Below are 19631 nucleotides of genomic sequence, written 5' to 3' on the forward strand. Positions count from 1 at the left end.
ATCAGACAGCAACACTTGGAAGAGGGCTGGGGACTTAGGCCATCAGCCTGGCAAGGGCCTCGTGGGTAGGGTTGCCAACCCTCCAGGATTTGCTTGGAGTCTCCAGGAATTAAAGACGACTCTTTAATTAAAGATTATGTCATGTGATGAAATCCCCAGGAATGCATCCAACCAAAATTGGCCACTGTACCCATGGGTCACAGAGCCCAGTCCTGGCGTATCATCCCATGTGTAAACTTATCAAGCTCCCGCTTTGAGCTAGCTGGGCTGTTTGTCCCCACAGCTTGGCCTCCCTGCTGGCTCGTTGCCTACATCCCTCTCAAGGAGAATCTGGTCCACAGGCCACTTTGGGACTGTGCTGGCCTTGCCTTGAGCTTTAAAAATCCCCCCCATCCCCTGCCAGAAGGCCATTCTGCGGATGCTTTTGAGATGCTTCTCCCAGCAGCAGGGCGGGTTCTGAATCAGGGTGCTAATTCAAGCCTCTTCCCTCTATTTCCCCTGGCCCACGTGCTTTATTTATTTGATGTGGACATAACCTGCAGGCACGTTATTCCTGCCTCTCCGGGGCTTGTGCCCAGCCTCCCAGGGCACCCCTAGAGTCGCTGTCTGTTGTTTCTGTCATGCTTGTGCTTCGGCGCGAGGAACTCAGCCCATCCTGAGTGGCAGCAAAGAGCCTAGAGAATTGTGGACCTGGCTGGTGGGGTGAGCCCGGGAGAGCTCCAGGGAGCTGGTCTGGAAGGAGGCATTGCTCAGGTTCTCCCCTCCGGGAAGAGAGCTCCGCTGAGTCAAACCCTGGCTTCCCCGCAGAGCCGTGTCGTGGAGGAAGGTTGGATCAGCATCCTCCCCACAAAGCGGGGCAGAGGTGTGTCAATAGGCAGGAGAAGGCTGGGCGCTCTCCGGGGCTCTGGGTGCCCAATTCCCTTCGTTTGACAGTTCGCCTAGCAGTTGCTAGAGTAAGGCTGGGGACCGGCCGGTTTGACAGGGCTGTACAGAGCCATTGGAAGCCATGGCGGGGCTGGGCATCTCTCCCTCGGAAAATCTTAATCATCCTTCCCAGCCCACGGTCTCAGACTGCTGGGACAGAAGGAGATTTAACCCCTGATGTCCCAGGACCCGTTCAGTGGGCTGAACTTGCTTTCGACTGAACGTAACCTGGCTACATCTGCACAAAAACCTAGCGAAGGGCTGAGGGCTGAAAGTGAATGCTACCGTGTAGAATGAGTGTTGTTATGGTAAGAATTTGTGGCCTGATCCAAAGCCCGCGGAAATCGGAAAAGAGACTTCACCGCGCTCGCTTTGGATCAAAACCCCCCATCTCGAACTCGGTTTCCCTAGGTTTGTATGTCCCACTCTGGTGGTGGCATATGCGCGGTACAGAGAGGACTTTTTGCCGTCCTTAATCAAGAAATAGTTGCCCAGAGGGTTGCTGTGTGGGCACATGGGTGCACACGCAATGCGGGGGAGTTGCCGTGTGTGAGTCTGCATACACAGCGTGTGCATGGGCACACACCTGTCGTGTGCATGTTGCTGGGTGTTTGCGTGGCTCGATGTGCGCTCCTGGCAGGGGTATTGCTGTGATTTTGTGTGTGCACACACTTTGTGGCACGGTCGCTCGCGGCGGGGTGTCCCTGTGCGATGTGTTTGCCTGCAGATCAGAGTGTTCTGATTTCACACTGTCGCATGAGGCCGTCTTCCGGCTCTCAGTCTGGCCTCTGGCTCGCGGCCAAGGAAGAGTCACTTTTTCCTCTAAAAAGAAAGCGTTTAATGTTGCCTCCATGGCCTTCCAGGAAACCTCACTGGGGATCTGGAAAAAGAAATGGAGAGACTCCAACGGGGGGAGAGGGCGGAGTGGGGAAATGGACAGCTTGCTCTGGTATTCCATGCCACACTCAGTGCCAAGGCAGCGCCTTTGATACGGGACGACATTCTTCCGGTACCTGGGCCCATTTGAAGCAGCCCATCTTCCCCAATTCCCTGCATTCGCCCAGGGCATTGGAGCCCCGGGCAGCCCTGGAGCAGAGAGCAGTTTAAAATTAAGGCTGGAGGACCAGTTTGGAAAAACCTGAAAGTCACCTGGAGGACGACAGCTGCCCCTGCACTTTGCAGAGCCCCAACGTGCCAGCATGAGGGAGCAGGCTGTGAGGTTGCTCCCATGCCGGGATCAGGCCCGGATGGGATCTGCAGAACTAGGGTTGTAGGGCCCGCAAGAGGGTGGGGTCCGAAGCGGCTGGTTGCTTCGCTTGGGCATGAGGTCAGTCGGTACAAACGGAGCATGGCGGAGTCTCCCAAACTGAACAGCTGACTCGGCATAGCTCTATGGCAAGGCGATCGCGTCTGATTTACGGCGTCGACCTGCCGGGGCTCGGTCATGGAGCGCAAGGTTCAGAACGGAGCAGGCTGCTTCCTGCAGGCGGGTAGCCCGGGTCTCGTCCCGCAGCGGGACCCCATTTGGCTTGTGAGGCTGTCGTGGCGGAAACGTGGTCACGTCGTCACAAGAGCGGTGTCCGGGGTCACAATTGTATCGGTCTAAAATGCTGCTGTGTGGGCTGGCCCCAGGAGAGGCTCCGATTCTCTGGGGAGGAGCAAGGGAAGGAGGAAGGGATAGATCCATTAAATGGATTTAAAACTGGCTAACAGTTTTAAAATGTAACCGTTAAAGGAGAATCATCTTCAAGCTGGTGCATGTCCAGTGAACCCCAGAGCCCCATGGGGATGAAGCCAGGAGCCCTGATGCCATGCGGGGCTAAAGCCGGGAGCCTAAAGCTGGGAGCCCTAACCCCTAGTGCCCCATGGGGCAGGCAGAAGCCCTGAGTCCCCCTGCCTCACAGGGCTAAATCCCCAAGTCCCCCTGCCCTGTATGGCTAAAGCCAGGATCCTGGATCCCTGGTGCTGAAGCAGCAAGCCCCCCCCACCCCTACCCCAGTGGTTGAAGCCTGGGGCCCTGAACCCCACTCCCTCCCCCATGGGGCAGAAGTCCTGAGCCCTCAGCCCAATGGGGAAGAAGCCCCCATCCCCGCAGGGCTGAAGCCTTGTGCCCCACCCCAATCTGGTGGCTAGAGCCTCGAGTCCCCCTATCCATGTGGCTGAAGCTCAGAGCCCTGAGCCCCCAGCCCTGCATGTCTAAAACCCAAGCCCCTTGTCCTCCAGTGGCTGAAGCCCACAGGCCCCCGTGCTGGGCCCTGGAATTTCTATAGCATGTTGGGGGGCCTCAGAAAGAAAAACACCGAGAACCCCTGACCTCACAGACAAATACCCAATGGCTGGAAATTGAAGCTAGACAAATCCAGACTGGAAATAAGGCATAAATGTTACCAGCGAGAGTAATTAACCATTGGTACAATTTACCACGGGATCTGGTGGATTTGCCATCACTGGCTATTTTAAAATCAAGGTTGGATTTTTTTAAAAAATGCCTCCTTTTGAGCTAGAGCGGATTATTTCAGGGGAGTTCTCTGGCCTGTCCGGTCAGACTGGATGATCACAATAATCCTTTCTGGCCTGGAATCTAAGATCCATCCATCCACCTTGTTTGTGTGAGAAGTTCTGGAACAGCCTTTCCAGGGGAGCAGTGGGGGCTGGCTTCAAGACTGAGCGTGATAAGTGTACGGAGGGGCTGGGATGATGACACTGCCTACAATGGCAGGTGGCCGACCTTCTACTGCTACCAGCAAATATCCCCAACAGCCGGGGATGGGACACCGGATGGGGAGGGCCCTGAGTCACTACAGAGAATTCTGTCCCAGGGGTCTGGCTGCTGGGTCTTTCCCACAAGCTCAGGGTCTGACTGATCGCCAGATTTGGGGTTGGGAAGGAATTTTCCCCCTGGTCAGATTGGCAGAGACCGTGGGGTTTTTGCCTTCCTCTGCAGCATGGGGCACAGGTCACTTGCAGGTTTAATCCGTGGATTCTCTGTAACTTGAAGTCTTTGAGACTTCACTAACTCAGCCAGAGCTTAGGGGTCTATTGCAGGAGTGGGTGGGTGAGGTTCTGTGGCCTGCAATGGGCAGGCGGTCAGGGGGTCTGGGGCTGCTTTCCAGTCTCGCAGGGCCATACGCCTCATGCAGCCCCCTTTCCAGTTTGAACCTTGCGGGAGAGCTCACATCAATGCTCTATCGATCCAGCCTGCAAAGCATCCTGTGCTTTCAGCGCAGTGAAAGCAGGTTTCCAGTAACATCTCAGTAGACGCCGTCTCCTCTGGGGCCACGTTAGCCGCAGAGGACACACCGCCGGCGTCTCCGGCAGAGCAAGCGTCCGCAGGAGAGTGGTGGGAATGTGGTGCGTATTTCACGGGGAGGCTGAGTGCTCGGCAGCTGGCTGACAGGGCCCTTAGCTCAGCGTTCAAACTTCGAAGCCATTGGTGCTTAATGGGAGCCATTAGCTCGCTCTCCCGCCCCGAGCGAATTGTTGATCTGCTTTGTTCCCTTCTCCCCATGCAGAGCTTGGGCACACTCAGGGGCCGCTGGACGGGAGCCTCTACGCCAAGGTGAAGAAGAAAGACTCGCTCCACGGTAGCACCGGCGCCGTCAACGCCAGCCGCGCCCCCCTCTCTGCGGCGCCCAACCACCTTGAGCACACGCTGTCTGTCAGCAGCGACTCGGGCAACTCCACCGCTACCGACAAGACCGACGAGCAGGCGGCGCCTGCCGGCGGCCCCCCAGCACTGACCCCCGAGGAGAAGCGGGAGCTCGAGCGCCTCTTGAGCGGCTTCGGCTTGGAGAGCGAAGCCCCCATGCGCAACCGCCACCCCGGGGCGGCGCCGGCTGGCAGCTCTGCCCTCCTGGGGCGCCATGTGGTGCCGGCCCAGGTGCACGTCAACGGGAGCGCCCCCGCCCTGGTGGCCGAGCGGGAGACGGACATCCTGGACGACGACCTGCCCAACCAGGACGGGCAGAGTGTCGGCAGCCTGGGCACCCTCTCCTCCTGCGACGGCATCACCAACGCCAGCGAGGTTGGCTACCAGGAGGTGCCCCGGATGGAGAGCCTCTCCTGCCTGCCCAACGGCCCGTCCAGCTTCGACGGCGTGGACAAGCTGCACAAGGAGGGGCTGTATGACTCGGAGCCGCTGATCAACGGGGGGTACCCCTACAACAACCAGAACACGCTGCGGAGCATGATGGGGCGACACCCCCAACCCCTGCTGAGCCAGATCCGGCCCTCGGTGTCTGCTCAGGAGAACCTGTCCGACTACCGGCAGCAGCCAGCCGGCTTCCCTGAGCCCGGCTGGCTGCAGCCCCGGCCGCCGGCCACCACGCAGCCCTACCTGTACGGCTTTGACTCCAGCGACATGTACCATTCTCAGTCCTACCCAGCCGCCGAGCCGGGCCTCCAGCTCCCCCCGGCGCCAGCTCGGAGCACCAGCAGCCGGGAAGCCGTGCAGAGGGGGCTCAACGCCTGGCAGCAGCTAGGCGGTGGCAGCAGCGGTGGGAGCAGGCCGCCCTCCCGTCAGCAAGACGGCGGCCTGGAAAGCCAAAGCCCTAGTGTCTCCAGTTCGAGCCCCCAGCCCAGCCCCTTGCCGGCGGCCCCCCCTCCGAGCCACAGCATCCCTGAGTTCCCCCGGGTGGCCTCCCCGAAGGAGATCGAGCAGTCGATAGAAGCACTGAACATGCTCATGCTGGACCTGGACCCGTCTGTCTCAACGATGCACAAGTCCCAGAGCGTCCCCGTGGCCTCCAGAGAGGAGCAGCCTGGCCCGGTGGTCTCCTCTCTGTCTGCCCAGCCAGCGTTGGGCCTTCCGAGCCAGGCGGCCCCTCAGGTGACCCAGCCGAGACCCAGCAACGCCTTTGGTGCCATGCCGGAGAGCATGTCCCACAATGCCATGGGCACCGCTGTCACCCAGCCCCCACCAGCTTCTGAATCGCTGTCCAAAGCCTATCTGCCAGGACCGCCGGCCCAGGTGGGCCGGGGCGCTGGAGAGCCAGAGTCCAAGGCGCAGGATTTTGGGGTGTCCTACTCACCCTACGGCTATCAGAACCAGCAGCCTCCTGAGCCGCAGACAAAGAGCTACAGCCGCGCCCCGGGAAGCCCCCCAACCTCTTCCATCCCTCTGGCAACAGCTTACAGCCCTGTTCGGCCTCAGCAGCCCCTGATCCTGTCGCCCCCCTCTCCCACAGCGACAGCCCAAGTTCAGATGCCCCTGAAGGGAGCGGAGCATTACCAAGAGCCTGCTAGACCCTCGGAAGAAGAGCCCTTGAACCTGGAAGGGCTGGTGGCACACAGAGTAGCAGGTAAGAGGCTTTGATTTGCAGTGCCACCTCTGGCTGGCCGTCACCCCAGGGCCAGGCTGCACTGGTCCTCGACTATTGGGTGAGGGCGGGTTATGCAGCGAGCGGGTGGGGGCCTGCGTGCCTGGCTCTTGCGGCTGCGTCCACACGCAGAATGGAGCCACGAACGCACCAACGAGGCTCTGGCTGCGTGGGAGGCCCACTGGGATGGAGGCGCCCGTGCCCCATGCCCCAGCCTGGCTCCAGGCCCCCTTGGAAACTAGGCTCTCTGGGCCCCTAACATACCAGGGGAGCCCTCTCTATCCTTGCTCTTGGGAAGAGGCAGCCCGGGGAGCTCAGCCAGACCCCCTCCTCAACGAGCGGTGCCCAGGAGAGGAGAATCGGGGCCTGTCCCTGGGAACGGGGTTGGACCCGGGAAGCATGCACGGGGTGCAGAGGGAAAAAGGGATGGAAGTTGTGGGAAGGGTGAGACGAAACGCAGATGCGCAGGACAGGAGGGAGCTCAGGGAAGAGTTAAACGTCCCTCAGCCTGTTCCCAGAGTCCCCTCTCCATGCAAACGGGGTCATGACTGGAGGGGAGGTGTCTGCCGCACGGCCTCGCTGTCCAGGCTCGACCACTGCCCTGCCCCTGGGCAGTGCCCAACTGGTGAGGCGGGGGACCGCGTGAGCAGCACGGCTGAGCTCAGGGCTTCTCTGTGGCTGCGTTAGTTACTCCGTGCGCCTAGCTGTGCGGGAAAGAGGGCCCGACAGCCTTTGGCCTGCTCTGATGAGATGGCCAGTCTGGCTTCGCCTTCCTGAGAGCTCTGGCTGGATCAGCGCTGGCATGTCTGGGGGCGGCTCCAAACTGCCCTGCTGCCCCGTTTGCTGGTGGCTGTCGAGCGGTGGGGGCTGGGGCTGGCTCTAGGACCGTAGCGGCCTGCAGAGGTGTGTCGTGGCTGCGGATGATGATCTCTTCCAGCTGTCCTCCTGCTCCCTCTGCTGCTCCTCTCTCTGCAGCCAAAGGGAAATTGCGCCGGCTTCCTGTGCGAGGAGCTGCTGGGAGCAGACTGATCAGTCCGGCCTGGGAGCAGGAAGGAGGCAGGACAAAAGCGGAGAGGCCAGCACCTTATAAAAGCAGAAAACAGCGAGTTGGCCCTACTGCCCCCGGTGATGGATTTTCAAAGGGGTTCAGGGGCCAGGTTTTGCTTGTGGGGTTCATGGCTCCCATGTGGGAGGCCAAGCCGTAGCTATCCTCCTTGGGAGACATCAGTTGGAATGGCCAGACTGGACTCCACTTTAGATACCCAGCGATAGCCCCTAGCGCCCAAAGCAGTCATGCTCACTGTGGGACCTTCCCGCTTGTATTAGGTGCTGTACTTACGTGGCTCCCATTATCACAGACTCTGAGTACCCTGCAGTCTTCAGGGTAATCATCCTCCCAACTCCCCTTTACAGCAGGGCAGTGCCGTCACACCAGGTGTACAGATGGGGAACAGAGACACAGAGAGGCCAAGTGACTTGCCTAAGGCCACATAGAGAGTCTGTAGCGGAGCAGGAGATTGACCCCTGGTCTCCCACGTTTTGAGCACGCTGGCTCTGTTCTGAACAGGCAGGAGAATGGAAATTGTCACACCCCTCTGAAGGTCTTCCCATAGACATGACCCCCTGGATCTGTTGTCAAACTATCCATTCAGCCTCAGAGCTTGGATCTGCACTGGGGAAACAAATGGCATAACTGGGGGGCATATTTAGAACCAGGTCTGTCATTGATCCTGATGCTTCAGGGCATATGGCCCCCAGTTGGGGTCAGGAGGTAACTTCCCCATGGGATAGTATGGCACAGTTAGGTGCGCTGTAGGGAATTGATGCCTTCCTTGGTAGTAACAGGCGTTCACCATGGATATGGTCATTGACTAGTGGGACTATTCCAGTGAGGCATTTTTACCATGCACAGGGTGCGTGGACGGAATAGCCAACTGGCCTCATCTCTTTGGGACTCCGTTCGCCCCTGGCCTAACTTCAGAGCTCAGGCCCCAGCCTGAGCCTGGGAAGCAGGAAGCCAAGTCCCTCTTGGCCCGTCGGGCCTGGGGAATAAATCTGTGGCTTCTGGGCATGCACAGTGCCTGGCTCTGTCAGTGGCCGCCCTGCCTTCCTCTCCGTAATTGCCCTTCTGTGGGAATGCCAGGGCTGCGATCCAGCCTCCAGTTCCAGGGCTTGGCAGAGCAGGGTTTAGTCCAGCCAGCACCTTGGCCTCGAAACACAACGGTATTAGAGGGAGGGAACACAGCTCAGCTGCAAAACACCCCCCCCCTCCTACCCCCCCCCCCCTCAGGCTGAGTCACTGCTCCGCAGAAGGAGGGAGAGAGGAGGGAGCCAGGTCCTGGCAGGCTGGTGCCGGTGTGGATTGCGGGGAAAGCTGGCTGCTGGATTGTGGGGAAAGGGGCCGCTGCAGCTGTCATGTTAGCCTCACGCCCTGAGCAATGGGCTTGGTTTACCGCAGTGTTAGGGGGCTTATTCCTTCACCCACTTACTTCCCTGGTCCTTCTTGCATGAACAGAGAGCAACAATCCCCCAAGTCCAAAGGTGCAAACAATTCGATGTTTATTGGGGTGAACTTCCAGCAACCATGATTCCAGTTTCCTTCCTTAGTGTCCCCCTTCCCAGCTCTGACCCCACAGAGCCTTACACCTGTGTCCCTGTTCCCATTCCTGCCCTTAGCCAAACATGATTCCCATTCCCCCCCCCACACACACTTCCTGATTGACTGCAGACTATATAGTAAAATTTGAGTTCTGCTTAGCTATACCTTAACCAATCATTTTCCTGAAATTTAACTAACCAATCCTAACTTACCGTAACATGATTATTTAACCAATTATATCCCACCACCTTAATTAGTTTACACCCAGCAAAATTAATTATACAGCAGACAGAAACAATCACAGAACCAGACAGAGATTATACAGACAAACAATAGCAAAGTGACAGGTTTCAGAGTAACAGCCGTGTTAGTCTGTATTCGCAAAAAGAAAAGGAGTACAACTATCATGACAAAACAATACAGAAGTGAGGATTTCACATCCCAGCTATTGATAAGTGAGTTCTTGCCAGACAGGATGCTATCAAACTAAGTTTCCTTTTACATTTTCTAGGCACTTCCCTTTCTCTGGAGGTGATGGGCATTATCAGGACAGGATTGTATCCTAGCAGCCCAATAGCACCTTCTTTCAATGTGACTAGTTTGGAATGGGAGGAGGTGACCGGTCACTTCCCAGCTTAGGGCTGCCTCTGCTGCGTAGCCAAAGGCCTTAGCCTAAGCACAGGGCCTCAGACTGTCGCAGTGAGAGAAGGCCCTTACACCGGCAGACAGTGATTTTGATTCTTTCTTTTATACCTCTAGAACTAGCCAAGTGGTAAGAATAGACCTACATTCTTAGAGTACAGGCCTTTGCAGACAGGCCTGAATATCTATATCCTAACACCCAGCTCAAGGACACAGTGACTGTCCCTTTAATGCCCTGAGAATACGCCTCTCTCCCCCCCCCCCCAGCCCCCTCCATCCCACCCCAAGCTATAGGGAAATCACGGAGTGAAAACTGGAGATTTTTAAAAAACCCAAACCAACCATGGTGTCTGTGCTCATTTCTGCAGCACCTTACATCCCAGAGCCTTTCCCTGGCTACTAAACAGATCGCGTACGCAAATCACTTCGCCCAGCCCTGAAATGCAGCCACCTCTGGAGTGGAGTGTGGTAGCTGCTTAACAGCGCCCAGCCACAATGTGTCCTAGGTTAGGGCAGGAAAGGAGGCTGTAAACCGTTTCTGGGAGTTGAAACTGCAGGGTAATTTATGGGCCGCTTTGGGCCAGGACATCAGGGCTAAGACCTGGGCTTCAACAAAACCCCCGTTGAGTCACCCACACAGCTGCCTGCGTCAGCCCGGATTCCCCTTGGATCCAAGTGCCGCCCAGGCCAGATGCCGCTTGGTGGTAGGATGCGGTTCTCCGAGGAGGTGAGGGACCAGGGCGAGGCGGGGGGTGGGCTCACGCTGGGAGCTGTCCCTGGAGCAGGGCCGTATGTCGCCATTGGAGGCTCGTGGCCCGTCGCGGGGAAGAACAGCACAGCACAGAGGGCAGCGCGGCCTGTTTACATCAGGGGAGAACAAGGTGTCCCGAGAGCAGAGCCAGCAGCACGTGGCGTGAGTCAGGGCGCAGCCTGGACACGGGAGCTGGGGAGGCTGCGGGAGAGAAGATAGGAGGTGACGGCTGCTGGCAGGGGGAGGGGGTTATTTATGGCCCTCGCTGCTATAAGTTGCCTGTTTGTCCCAAGGCAAGTATGTGGGGAATTTCACACAACATCCTCCTCCCTGGGACTTGCAAGCAGGACAATTCCAATTTCCTAGGGCTGGCTGGGGCTGGGGGTGCCACAAGGAGGGTTACACAGGAGCGGGGATGGATGTCAGCAGCCCCCACCCAGAGAGACCCTGCTGCCTGCCAGCCCCAGAGCCTGGGGACCGGCAGTGGACCCAGAAAGGCACCGGCAGCAGCTGCATGAGCCAGCTGGGCTGCACTGTAGACCCCTCAATAGGAGTTTGTTCATTACCGACGGGCTGATCCTCTAACATCAGAACGGCCAGGCTGGGTCAGACCAAAGGTCCCTCTAGCCCAGTGTCCTGCCCGCTGCCAGCCGTCAGGGCTAGGTGCCCCAGCGGGAATGAGCAGAACGGGTAATCATTGAGTGATCCATCCCCTGTCACCATTCCCAGCTTCAGGCAAACGGAGGCTAGGGACGCCATCCCTGCCCATCCCTTGCACCCAAACCGGCTGACGCGCTGGGTCGGATTCTCCACTTCCCTGTGTGGTCATTTGCATGAGGAGTGTAAAATGCTCCAATTCTCCACTTGCCAGCACCGGGGGGCAGGTAGCATTTTACACCTGCTGTATGCTCAGGCCAATTGGCTTTCTGACCTCTGTCCTGGAGGGCTGGACTCTGGGTCAGAGCCAGGCCCTCCCGCGGGTTCTCCAGCCCTTCAGTCCATTCCCCGGTTGTCCCGCGGGGAGCAATCGCAGCCCTCTGCCCATTGGGTGTACACAGACACTGACTGTTCCCTGCCCCACCCCTCCATCCTTCCAGTAACGCCCGTGGGCCTTGTGACTTTCTCGCTGAGCTCGGCCAAAGTGTGTGAGGTTTGCGTGTGACTGGCACAGGAGAATGGAGCGGGGAGCTTCCTTGGGAAGCTGGGTTCCCTCCCCGGGGTTGGTGGGGGGTGTCGCTTGGAATGGCAACATAACAGATAATTGGTCAGATAACGTAACACGCCCCAGGCTTAGTGCTCCCAAGTCCAAGGTCCCTCCAGTCATACCTGTGGGGTCTGTTCCCACCCTCGTGCATGCAGCCACCTCTGGGCTGGGGACTCCCGAGTGGTTGCTGTCCAGGCACGAGGATGGTCTGCGTGGATTGAAAGGAGGCATCAGTCCATTTAATTCTTCACTGTTTCCCTGGAGAACAAAATTCAACTGATGCCCAGACACTGCGGCTGCTCCATTCACCAAGCCTTCCTGACCCCTTTTCTTTCTTTCTGGGGTGCAAGAGACATGTCCCTGTTCCAGGGCAGTGGGGACCCCCAGTGTGTGCAGTCCCGTGCTGCCCCCTCTGCTCTCAGCGTCTCTGGGCTAGGCCACCATTCAACTCAGGATCCCAACTAATCTTTTCTCGTGTTCTTTTTTTTTCCTGTCTCCGTTGTGGTGTTTGTCCTGTCTGTCTCTCTCCATGGTGGACTGTGTCTCCTCCCTGGCTGACCTCCTCCTACTCCTGCGCCCCTTCCCCCCCTCCACCTCCCCTGCCAGAGTACAACGCCAAACTCCAGGGCATCCGGCAGAGCACGAAAGCCCCCCATCTTCCTCTGCACCGACAAAGATCCTTCTCCTTCGCTGGTTTGTTCCGTTCCTCCTTCCTCTTTCGCTCCGCTCCCCCCTGCTCTTCTGCATGCCGGATGGCTCCCCACGGTTGCTTCGATGTGGTGTGGCAGGGTTTGGTAGCACGCCCTGTTAGGGGGTGGGGGACCTGCTCAGAGTCTAGTGCAGTGGGCCAGGACGGGATGATCCCCACCATGGCAGAGCCTCCCCGCCCGAACCCCAGTCACTGGAAAATCCCAGACTGATGCCATTAGCTGACACACACACCCTTTGGGACAGTCATTGGGAAATCCCCCTCTGTACCGTGGTGCCTCGCGGGACTGGATTCTGGGTAGAGCTCTCCTCCCAGCCACAGCGCTCCTTGTTTTTTCATTTGGTTTCAGGCTCTCTTTCCCTGCCTGGGTGTTTGACTGGCTTGAGAGTGATGCCAGGGGCCTTAGATTCGGTCCATTCTCAGAGGGCACCCCCAGAGCAGCTAAGGACACGCAGGAGGTCACTGGCAAAGGGAGACTTGCTTGCCCAGTCGCTGTGTGTGCATGGGGAGGGGGCGGCACACAAAGGGTTAACAGTCCAAATCGGGGTGGGTTTATTCGGAGGTGGCAATGTATGTAAAAGCGCTGCAGTGGGTCCAGCTTTGATCTTTTATGCTGGATCTGGAAGGAGTCACTGAAATCCCTCCAGGCCAACACTGACCCCCCCCCCCCCCCAATATTCACATGGCCCCATGCAGCCATGTGTGTGCACTGGCTGGTCCCTCTCTCAGCGGGTCGTTGTCGGGGCAAAGCCTCCAGGCGGATGGCGATCCGCCGTCCGGAGGGCACACGCTCAGGGCTGCATGTCTCGCAGAGGGGCTATGCCACTGGGCCCGCTTTTAAAGCAGAACTTCCGGGTCCTCCCTGCCCGGTTGGAGAGGTTAAAGAAGCTGCCCCAGGCTGCTTGTTTGACTTCAGTCTCTGGCTGGGGCAGTAGCCTGCTCGATGTCGGATTCAGAGCAAACGCTTTCTCGCCCATCTGCACTGGGATCCGTCCAGCTCCCTCTGGAACCAGTGGAAAGATCCAGTGGGGATTGCGTCTGGCCCCTTGTGTGAGCAGCGCAGCTCAGAGAGGAGACGGGCAGTAGTGGGCAGGTGGGTAGGTGGAGGGGAGGGAGACTGGATGGATTTTGGGGTGGGTGTTGCAATGGAGGATGTGCATGTTGGAATGGCGTCTGGCCTTTTGCTCTGTTGGGCTGAAGACTCGTGAATCTTCTGAGCTCTCAACACAAAGTTATTTGATTACATGTACTGCTACCACCGGGTCTGTTTCGCTCTGATAAAGGGAACGATGCCGTCAACTGGTTCAGACCTGAAACGTAACCTTGCTCTGGAATTGCTCTAACCGGGTAGGGCACCAGTGCAGAGGGATTAGCAACCCAGGCTTGGAACCAGCCGAGGAAGCCGGCTGCTTGCTAAACAGCTAGGATGGGTGTAAGGTCAGCCATCCATGGACAGGGCAGTAACTCGGGGCGAAGCGGAAAATGAAACAGTGATGGGATTGTTATAGGGTGACCATTCATCCCGTTTTGGCTAGGACAGTCCCTTTTTTAAGCCCTGAACCGGGCCAGAGAGGGCATTTGTCCTGTTTGTTCTTGTTTGGCAAGAGCAAACGGGACAAATGCCCCTTTTCTCAAAAAGGTGGGGTGCAGTGCAGAGGACCGGGTTGGGGGCAAGCGGAGATGCCAGCTCCGTGCTGGGCACTGGGGGCTGGGCTGGAGGGGATGGGGGAGGAAGGTTTCTAGAGATCAGCGACCAGCCACAGCCTCGAGCAAGGGGGCCAGCAGTGTTTGAGTGACAGTTGGGAGGCACGCTTCAGGCGAGCAGCTGGGACCAGCCCCGCATTGGGGGGGCCTTGGGTGAGCGGCTGGGGCCAGCCCCGCACTGGGGGGGCCTCGGGTGAGTGGCTGGGTCCAGCCCCACAGGGGGGCCTTGGGCCAGCCCCGCACTGGTGTCCCGTTTTCCTTTTGGGAAATATGGCCTCCCTATACTGCTGTGTCTGCAGAGGTGGAGTTACACCAATTTACATAAACTGAGGCTCTGGCTTCCTGGGATTTCACCCTATCCTGGAGAAACTCTGAATGAGGCTGAACTTAATTCAGTGGGTGACCGTGGCCCCTCTGCATGAGTGGTGACTGTAGGTTTTTGCATCAGGTTTCTACTGCGGAAAGGTCCCGAGACCCCTTTAGTTTGGATGGCAGAGCACGCAGCAATGTCTCCTTGCTGAGCTGGATAGATCTCAGCGCTCCATGGTTGAGGGGGCCAGGAGCGCTGGAGTGTGATTAGGTGTTGAGGCGAAGGCCAGGAGTCAGTGGATCTGGCTCGCGTTAACGAGCATCGGGGGGAAGCCGATTAGCCATGGTGGAGCAGTTCTTGGAGCACTTGAGAAGGACCTGCCACCTGCTTTAGCAGCGCCGCAGTCTCCTGGTGTGTGAAGGGCCCTGTTATTCGTAGAATAAAAGCTTTTTTATCCGGCATGTTGGGGGAATGTTGCTGGTAAGTTAAAAATGTCGGTTGACTAAGAGGGAGGGAGTTTGGGAGTGGGTGTGGGGCGGGGGCTTGGGGCGTGGGAGGGGGTTCAGGAGTGGGTGCGGGGAGCCGGATCCAGGGGCTGCTCACCTCGGGAGGCTCCCTGCAAGCGGCGACTTGTCCCAGGCTCCAGCTGCTCCTAGGCGGAGGCACGGCAGGCGGCTCTGCGTCCTGCCCTTCCCGCCCCCCCCTCATCGTGCCCCCCCTCTCCGAATGCTGGCTGCGCAGCTCCCATTGGCTGGGAACTGCAGCAAATGGGAGCTGCCGGGGCAGTGCCTGCAGGCCTAGGGGCAGCCGGAGCCCAGGACAGGTCACTGCTTGTGGGGAGCTGCCCGAGGTGGGTGGTCCCCGGATCTGGCACCCTGCACCTATGTTCCCTGTAAGCTGCACAGCCGTGCAGCAGCCTATGTAACGCCATGCAGGTGCTTAGGGAGGCTGCCCAAGGACCGGTCGAGGGAGGGGCGCCCCTTTCCCGGCCCCCACCTAGCCCGGCCCCCAATCTGCCGCAGGAGGGGCGCCCCGGTCCCAACTCACCCTGTGGCCCAGACCTGCCGCGGCCAGATTGGGCCCAGGCACGGCCGGTGCAGCCCAGCCCAGCGCGACCCTGGAGCAGCCCAGACCCAGCTGCGTGGCCTGGACCTAGGCACAGACCTGCTGGGTCCAGGGGAGGGGTGCCTATCCTGCAGCCCCAGCCCCAGAGCTCCGGCACCGGGGACAGGTGCCTCTCCGCCCCCAGCCCAGGTGCTGCTGCAGGGAGAGTGTACTGGGGGGAGTCCTCTCTCCCCGCCATAGTCCTGGAACACCCTCCTGCACCCCAAGCCCCTCATCCCTGGTCCCACCCCAGAGCCTGCACCCCCAGCCGAAGCCCACACCCCCTGCCCTGAATCCTTGCCCCAGCCCTGAGCCCCCGCATCCCAGGGCCCACCCCCCACAGCTGGAGCCTTCACTCCCCTGCACCCCAACCCTGAGCCCCCTCCCACAAGGATTCCTCGGCCCCTCATGTCACACATCACCTCCATATTGGTGCACATAACAAAATTCATTCCGCACACGGGTGGGAAAAATTAGAGGGAACACCACCCCGCACCTGCTCCCGCACCCCAAGCCCCCTCCCGCCCCCAAACTCCCTCCCAGAGCCCACGCTCCACGCCCCCTCCTGTGCCCCGAGCCCCTGCTGGCCCCGCACCAACCAGACTGTAAACCAGCATTTCAATGAAGATCAGAAATGCCAGTTTACAGAGCTTTCCGGCTGGTGAAGTGCCGGATAAAACAGCGTTTGCTGTAGTTTATACATGATGAATGGGTGTTGTGGGAAGTGGTGAATCACTTGCTGTTGGGTCCCCAATGGGGTTCTTATCCCCATCTGTGACACATTCTCCCCATGTGCATGTGGGCGTGGATAGAACAGCTGTCAGAGTAGCAGCCGGGTCAGCCTGTATTCGCGAAAGAACAGGAGGACTTGTGGCACCTTAGAGACTAACCAATTTATTTGAGCATAAGCTTTCGTGAGCTACAGCTCACTTCCTCGGATGCATACTGTGGAAAATACAGTGGGGAGATTTATATACACAGAGAGCATGAAACAATGGGTGTTACCATACACACTGTAACGAGAGTGATCAGGTAAAGTGAGCTGTTACCAGCAGGAGAGCGGGGGGCGGGGAGAGGGGGGAACCGTTTGTAGTGATAATCAAGGTGGGCCATTTCCAGCAGTTGACAAGAACGTCTGAGGAACGGGGTGTGTGTGGGGGAATAAACAAGGGGAAATAGTCTCTACTTAAAAGAATAAATGGACACAAATCAGATGTCAAGAATTATAATATTCAAAAACCAGTCGGAGAACACTTCAATCTCTTTGGTCACTCGATTACAGACCTAAAAGCGGCAATTCTTCAACAAAAAACCTTCAAAAACAGACTCCAACGAGAGACTGCTGAATTGGAATTAATTTGCAAACTGGATACAATTAACTTGAGACTGGGAGTGGATGGGTCATTACACAAAGTAAAACTATTTCCCCTTGTTTATTTCCCCCCCTCACCCCCCACTGTTCCTCACACGTTCCTGTCAACTGCTGGAAATGGCCCACCTTGATTATCACTACAAAAGGCCCCCCCGCCCCCCGTCCCCCCCAATCTCCTGCTGGTAATAGCTCACCTTAAGTGATCACTCTGGTGACAGTGTGTATGGTAACACCCATTGTTTCATGTTCTCTGTGTATATAAAATCTCCCCACTGTATTTTCCACTGCATGCATCCGATGAAGTGAGCTGTAGCTCACAAAAGCTTCTGATCAAATAAATTGGTTAGTCTCTAAGGTGCCACAAGTCCTCCTTTTCAATAGCACAGCTGTTCATGCCTCCCTCTAATGTGTCTATAGCTTGTCTGTATCGGTGATTAGCCCTACGTACAAATCTTTCCTTAGGATAAAGTGTGACCGAAATAGCGCGGGCCGAATGGAAGGGCCCGCGATAGAGGTATATGGAAGGCGCCAGGGTAAATGGGAGTGGCTGTCCGCCATCTGCGAGAGAATCGGTCTCAAACCTGTTCCAGCCTGAGCTTTTCTCAGTGTCCAGAGCCCCCTGGGCCTGTTTCTTCCCATGCAATGGAGTCAGGCTGCTATCAGGGGCGTCCTGTCTGGAGAGAGGGGTGGGGCACTGTTATTTGCCAGCCAGTCCCAGCTGCCTAGGGCTGGAGAGAGCCTGACATTGGTGACTCCCAGAATGAGGGGAAGCACGGGCTGTGGCCACTGTGCTCTCATTCAGTGCAGGGGGGACCGAGGATCCCAAGAGAGCCTGGGGCTAGCCACCCAGATCTTATTGCTGCCATCGGTCTGTACTGACCCTTCAGGAGAAGGGACCTCTAGCTGCCCAGGGCGGGCGGTTGGAATCCCTGCTCGTGGCTGAGAGACGACGTAACCCCCACCTAATGTTTTCACCAGACCTGGCTGCAAGCTGCTCCTTTATATACAGACCAGGGGGCGGTTTTGCCCAGTGGAAAGGGCATTGGATAGGGACTCGAGCTTTGGACTCTCTTTCTGGCTCTGCCACAAACACCCTGAGTGGCCTTAGGCAAGTCTCGTCCCAGCTCCATAACTTAGTTCCCCCATCCAGAAAATGGGGCTAATGATCCCTTCCTACATTACTGGGGGGTGGGGGAGGGTTGTGTACATACATTCTTTAATGTTTGCAAAGTGCTTCAGCGATTGCTGGAATCATCTGGCTAGATAAATATCCTTATCTCCATTTTACAGCTGGAAAAACACACCCAGAGAGCATGAGAATCATAATACCTAGCTCTTATATAGTGCTTTTCATCCTTTGCTCTCAAAACACTTTAAAAAAGTGAGGTCAGTATCCAAATACAGCTGGGAAAACTGAGGCCCAAGGTCATCCAGCGGGCCAGTGACAAAGCTGGGCATAGAAACCAGGTTTTCTGATTCCCCGTCCCCCTGTCTATCCGCTAGAACACACTGCAGTCTATCTGATGTTGGGCTGGAGTTTCTGGGCACTGACATTTAAATGTGACCCTGGAGGTTCTCAGAAAACACCGGACTTCTGCTGCTGAAGTACCCACGGGCCATGGAACGCCGGCAGCAGCAACGAGAAAGGGGCGTGATGACAGCTAAAAACCATCTGAGTAAGAGGGTGACGCCTCAGAGAAAGGAAAAGGGCTGCTGCTCCTGGCAGATACCTCAGGCGATGTGTTTGCCTAACATACACCAAAGCTCAAAAAACCATGAGAGAGGCTGAGTGGTCCCCAGGCTAGTTCAGCTATCGATCTGGGTGGTGGAAAGTTGCTGTAGGTCAGAGCCCCTCCTCACACTGTGATTCCAGGTGAGGGTCACTCCGGTTTTATGCAGGTGTGATTCCACGGAGGTGAGACGTGAAACGGGAGTGGCAGAATGCTGGGTTCTGGGTTCCCCGAGGCTGCCTGTACTCGGTGTTAGAAGGCAGAGCTTGTATTCCTAGAGCTTGCGCCATCTCAAAGGGTCTCGGAGTGTTCTTACAACCGTTGGTGTGGTCCCAGCCCTGCCGGGTGCTAGGCCCGTGGTGGTTTCCCTGTTTCCATATGCAGTTCAGTGAGGTCACACAGCAAATCTGTGCGGGGCCAGTAAAAGAACCTTGACTCCTGGTCAATCCCAGCTTCCCCATGCTGCAGTGCGGACGCAGGCCGGATTCTGCAGGGTCCTGGGTGCCTCTTGCTGTTGCCATTGAAGTCAGACGCCCCATTCCCAGGAGGCAGCCGGTCCACTCCCGGGTATAAACCCGGCTCCCAGGTCTCTGCCCACAATTGAAGTCTCAAATGTCCCTGGTAAACGTGGGAGGAATAGGCGCAGGTGGCTACAGTGGAGTCTGCATAATTTTGCAAGGCAGTCTGTAGTTCCCCCGATCCCCAGCACATAGGCGTGGCTGAAGGAGGTTATGAAGGATAGGTCCATCAAGGGCCATGGGCGGCAGGTATCATAGGCAGGGGGAGGCTGGGCCTCCCCAAACAGCCAGGCGTGACCCCAGCCACACTCTGCCCCCAGACCCCTCCCACACACGTCTTCTTCCGCTCAGCGCGGCCGCTCTAGTCTCCCTGTGGGGTGGCCCCAGATAGGGCCGCGCCCGCTGCCCTCCCGGCGCTCCGGGGCTGGGGGAGCTTCGGCCATGCCACCTTCCCTCCTGGTGCTCCGGTGCTAGGGGGGGCTGCGGCCGCGACACCCACTCTGGGGCTGGGAGGGGGAGGCTGGGGGCGCTCCGGGGCGGAGCGGGATAGCCTGTGATGGGGGCTTTGGTGGTGGTGGGGGGCCTCTGGGCTCAGGGCGGGGCTGGGGGCTAGCCTCCCTCAGCCGGCAGTTCACGCACCACCCATGTCAGGGATGCAACCCCATGCTCTGGGTGTCCCTACCCTCTGTTTGCCAGATGCTAGGAACGGGCGGCAGGGGATGGATCACTCAATAACTGCCCTGTTC

General features: G+C 57.9%; 1 protein-coding gene across 14 annotated transcripts in view; it reads left to right on the top strand.

Moving 5' to 3' along the window:
* TNS1 (tensin 1) overlaps positions 1-19631 on the top strand; it is a 298282-nt gene that overhangs the window by 221881 nt on the left and 56770 nt on the right. For all 14 annotated transcript variants that reach the window (XR_014713659.1, XM_084643936.1, XM_084643941.1 and 11 more), the window contains one exon: positions 4437-6224. Coding sequence is in view for 13 of the 14 variants with exons in the window: in XM_084643936.1 (XP_084500062.1) it covers positions 4437-6224 (1788 nt within the window). In the remaining variant the exon portion in view is untranslated. The remainder of the gene's footprint in view (positions 1-4436; positions 6225-19631) is intronic.

The sequence above is a fragment of the Lepidochelys olivacea genome, assembly GCF_965140295.1.
Source record: "Lepidochelys olivacea isolate rLepOli2 genome assembly, chromosome: 11".
In the NCBI taxonomy this organism is placed as follows: Eukaryota; Metazoa; Chordata; order Testudines; family Cheloniidae; genus Lepidochelys; species Lepidochelys olivacea.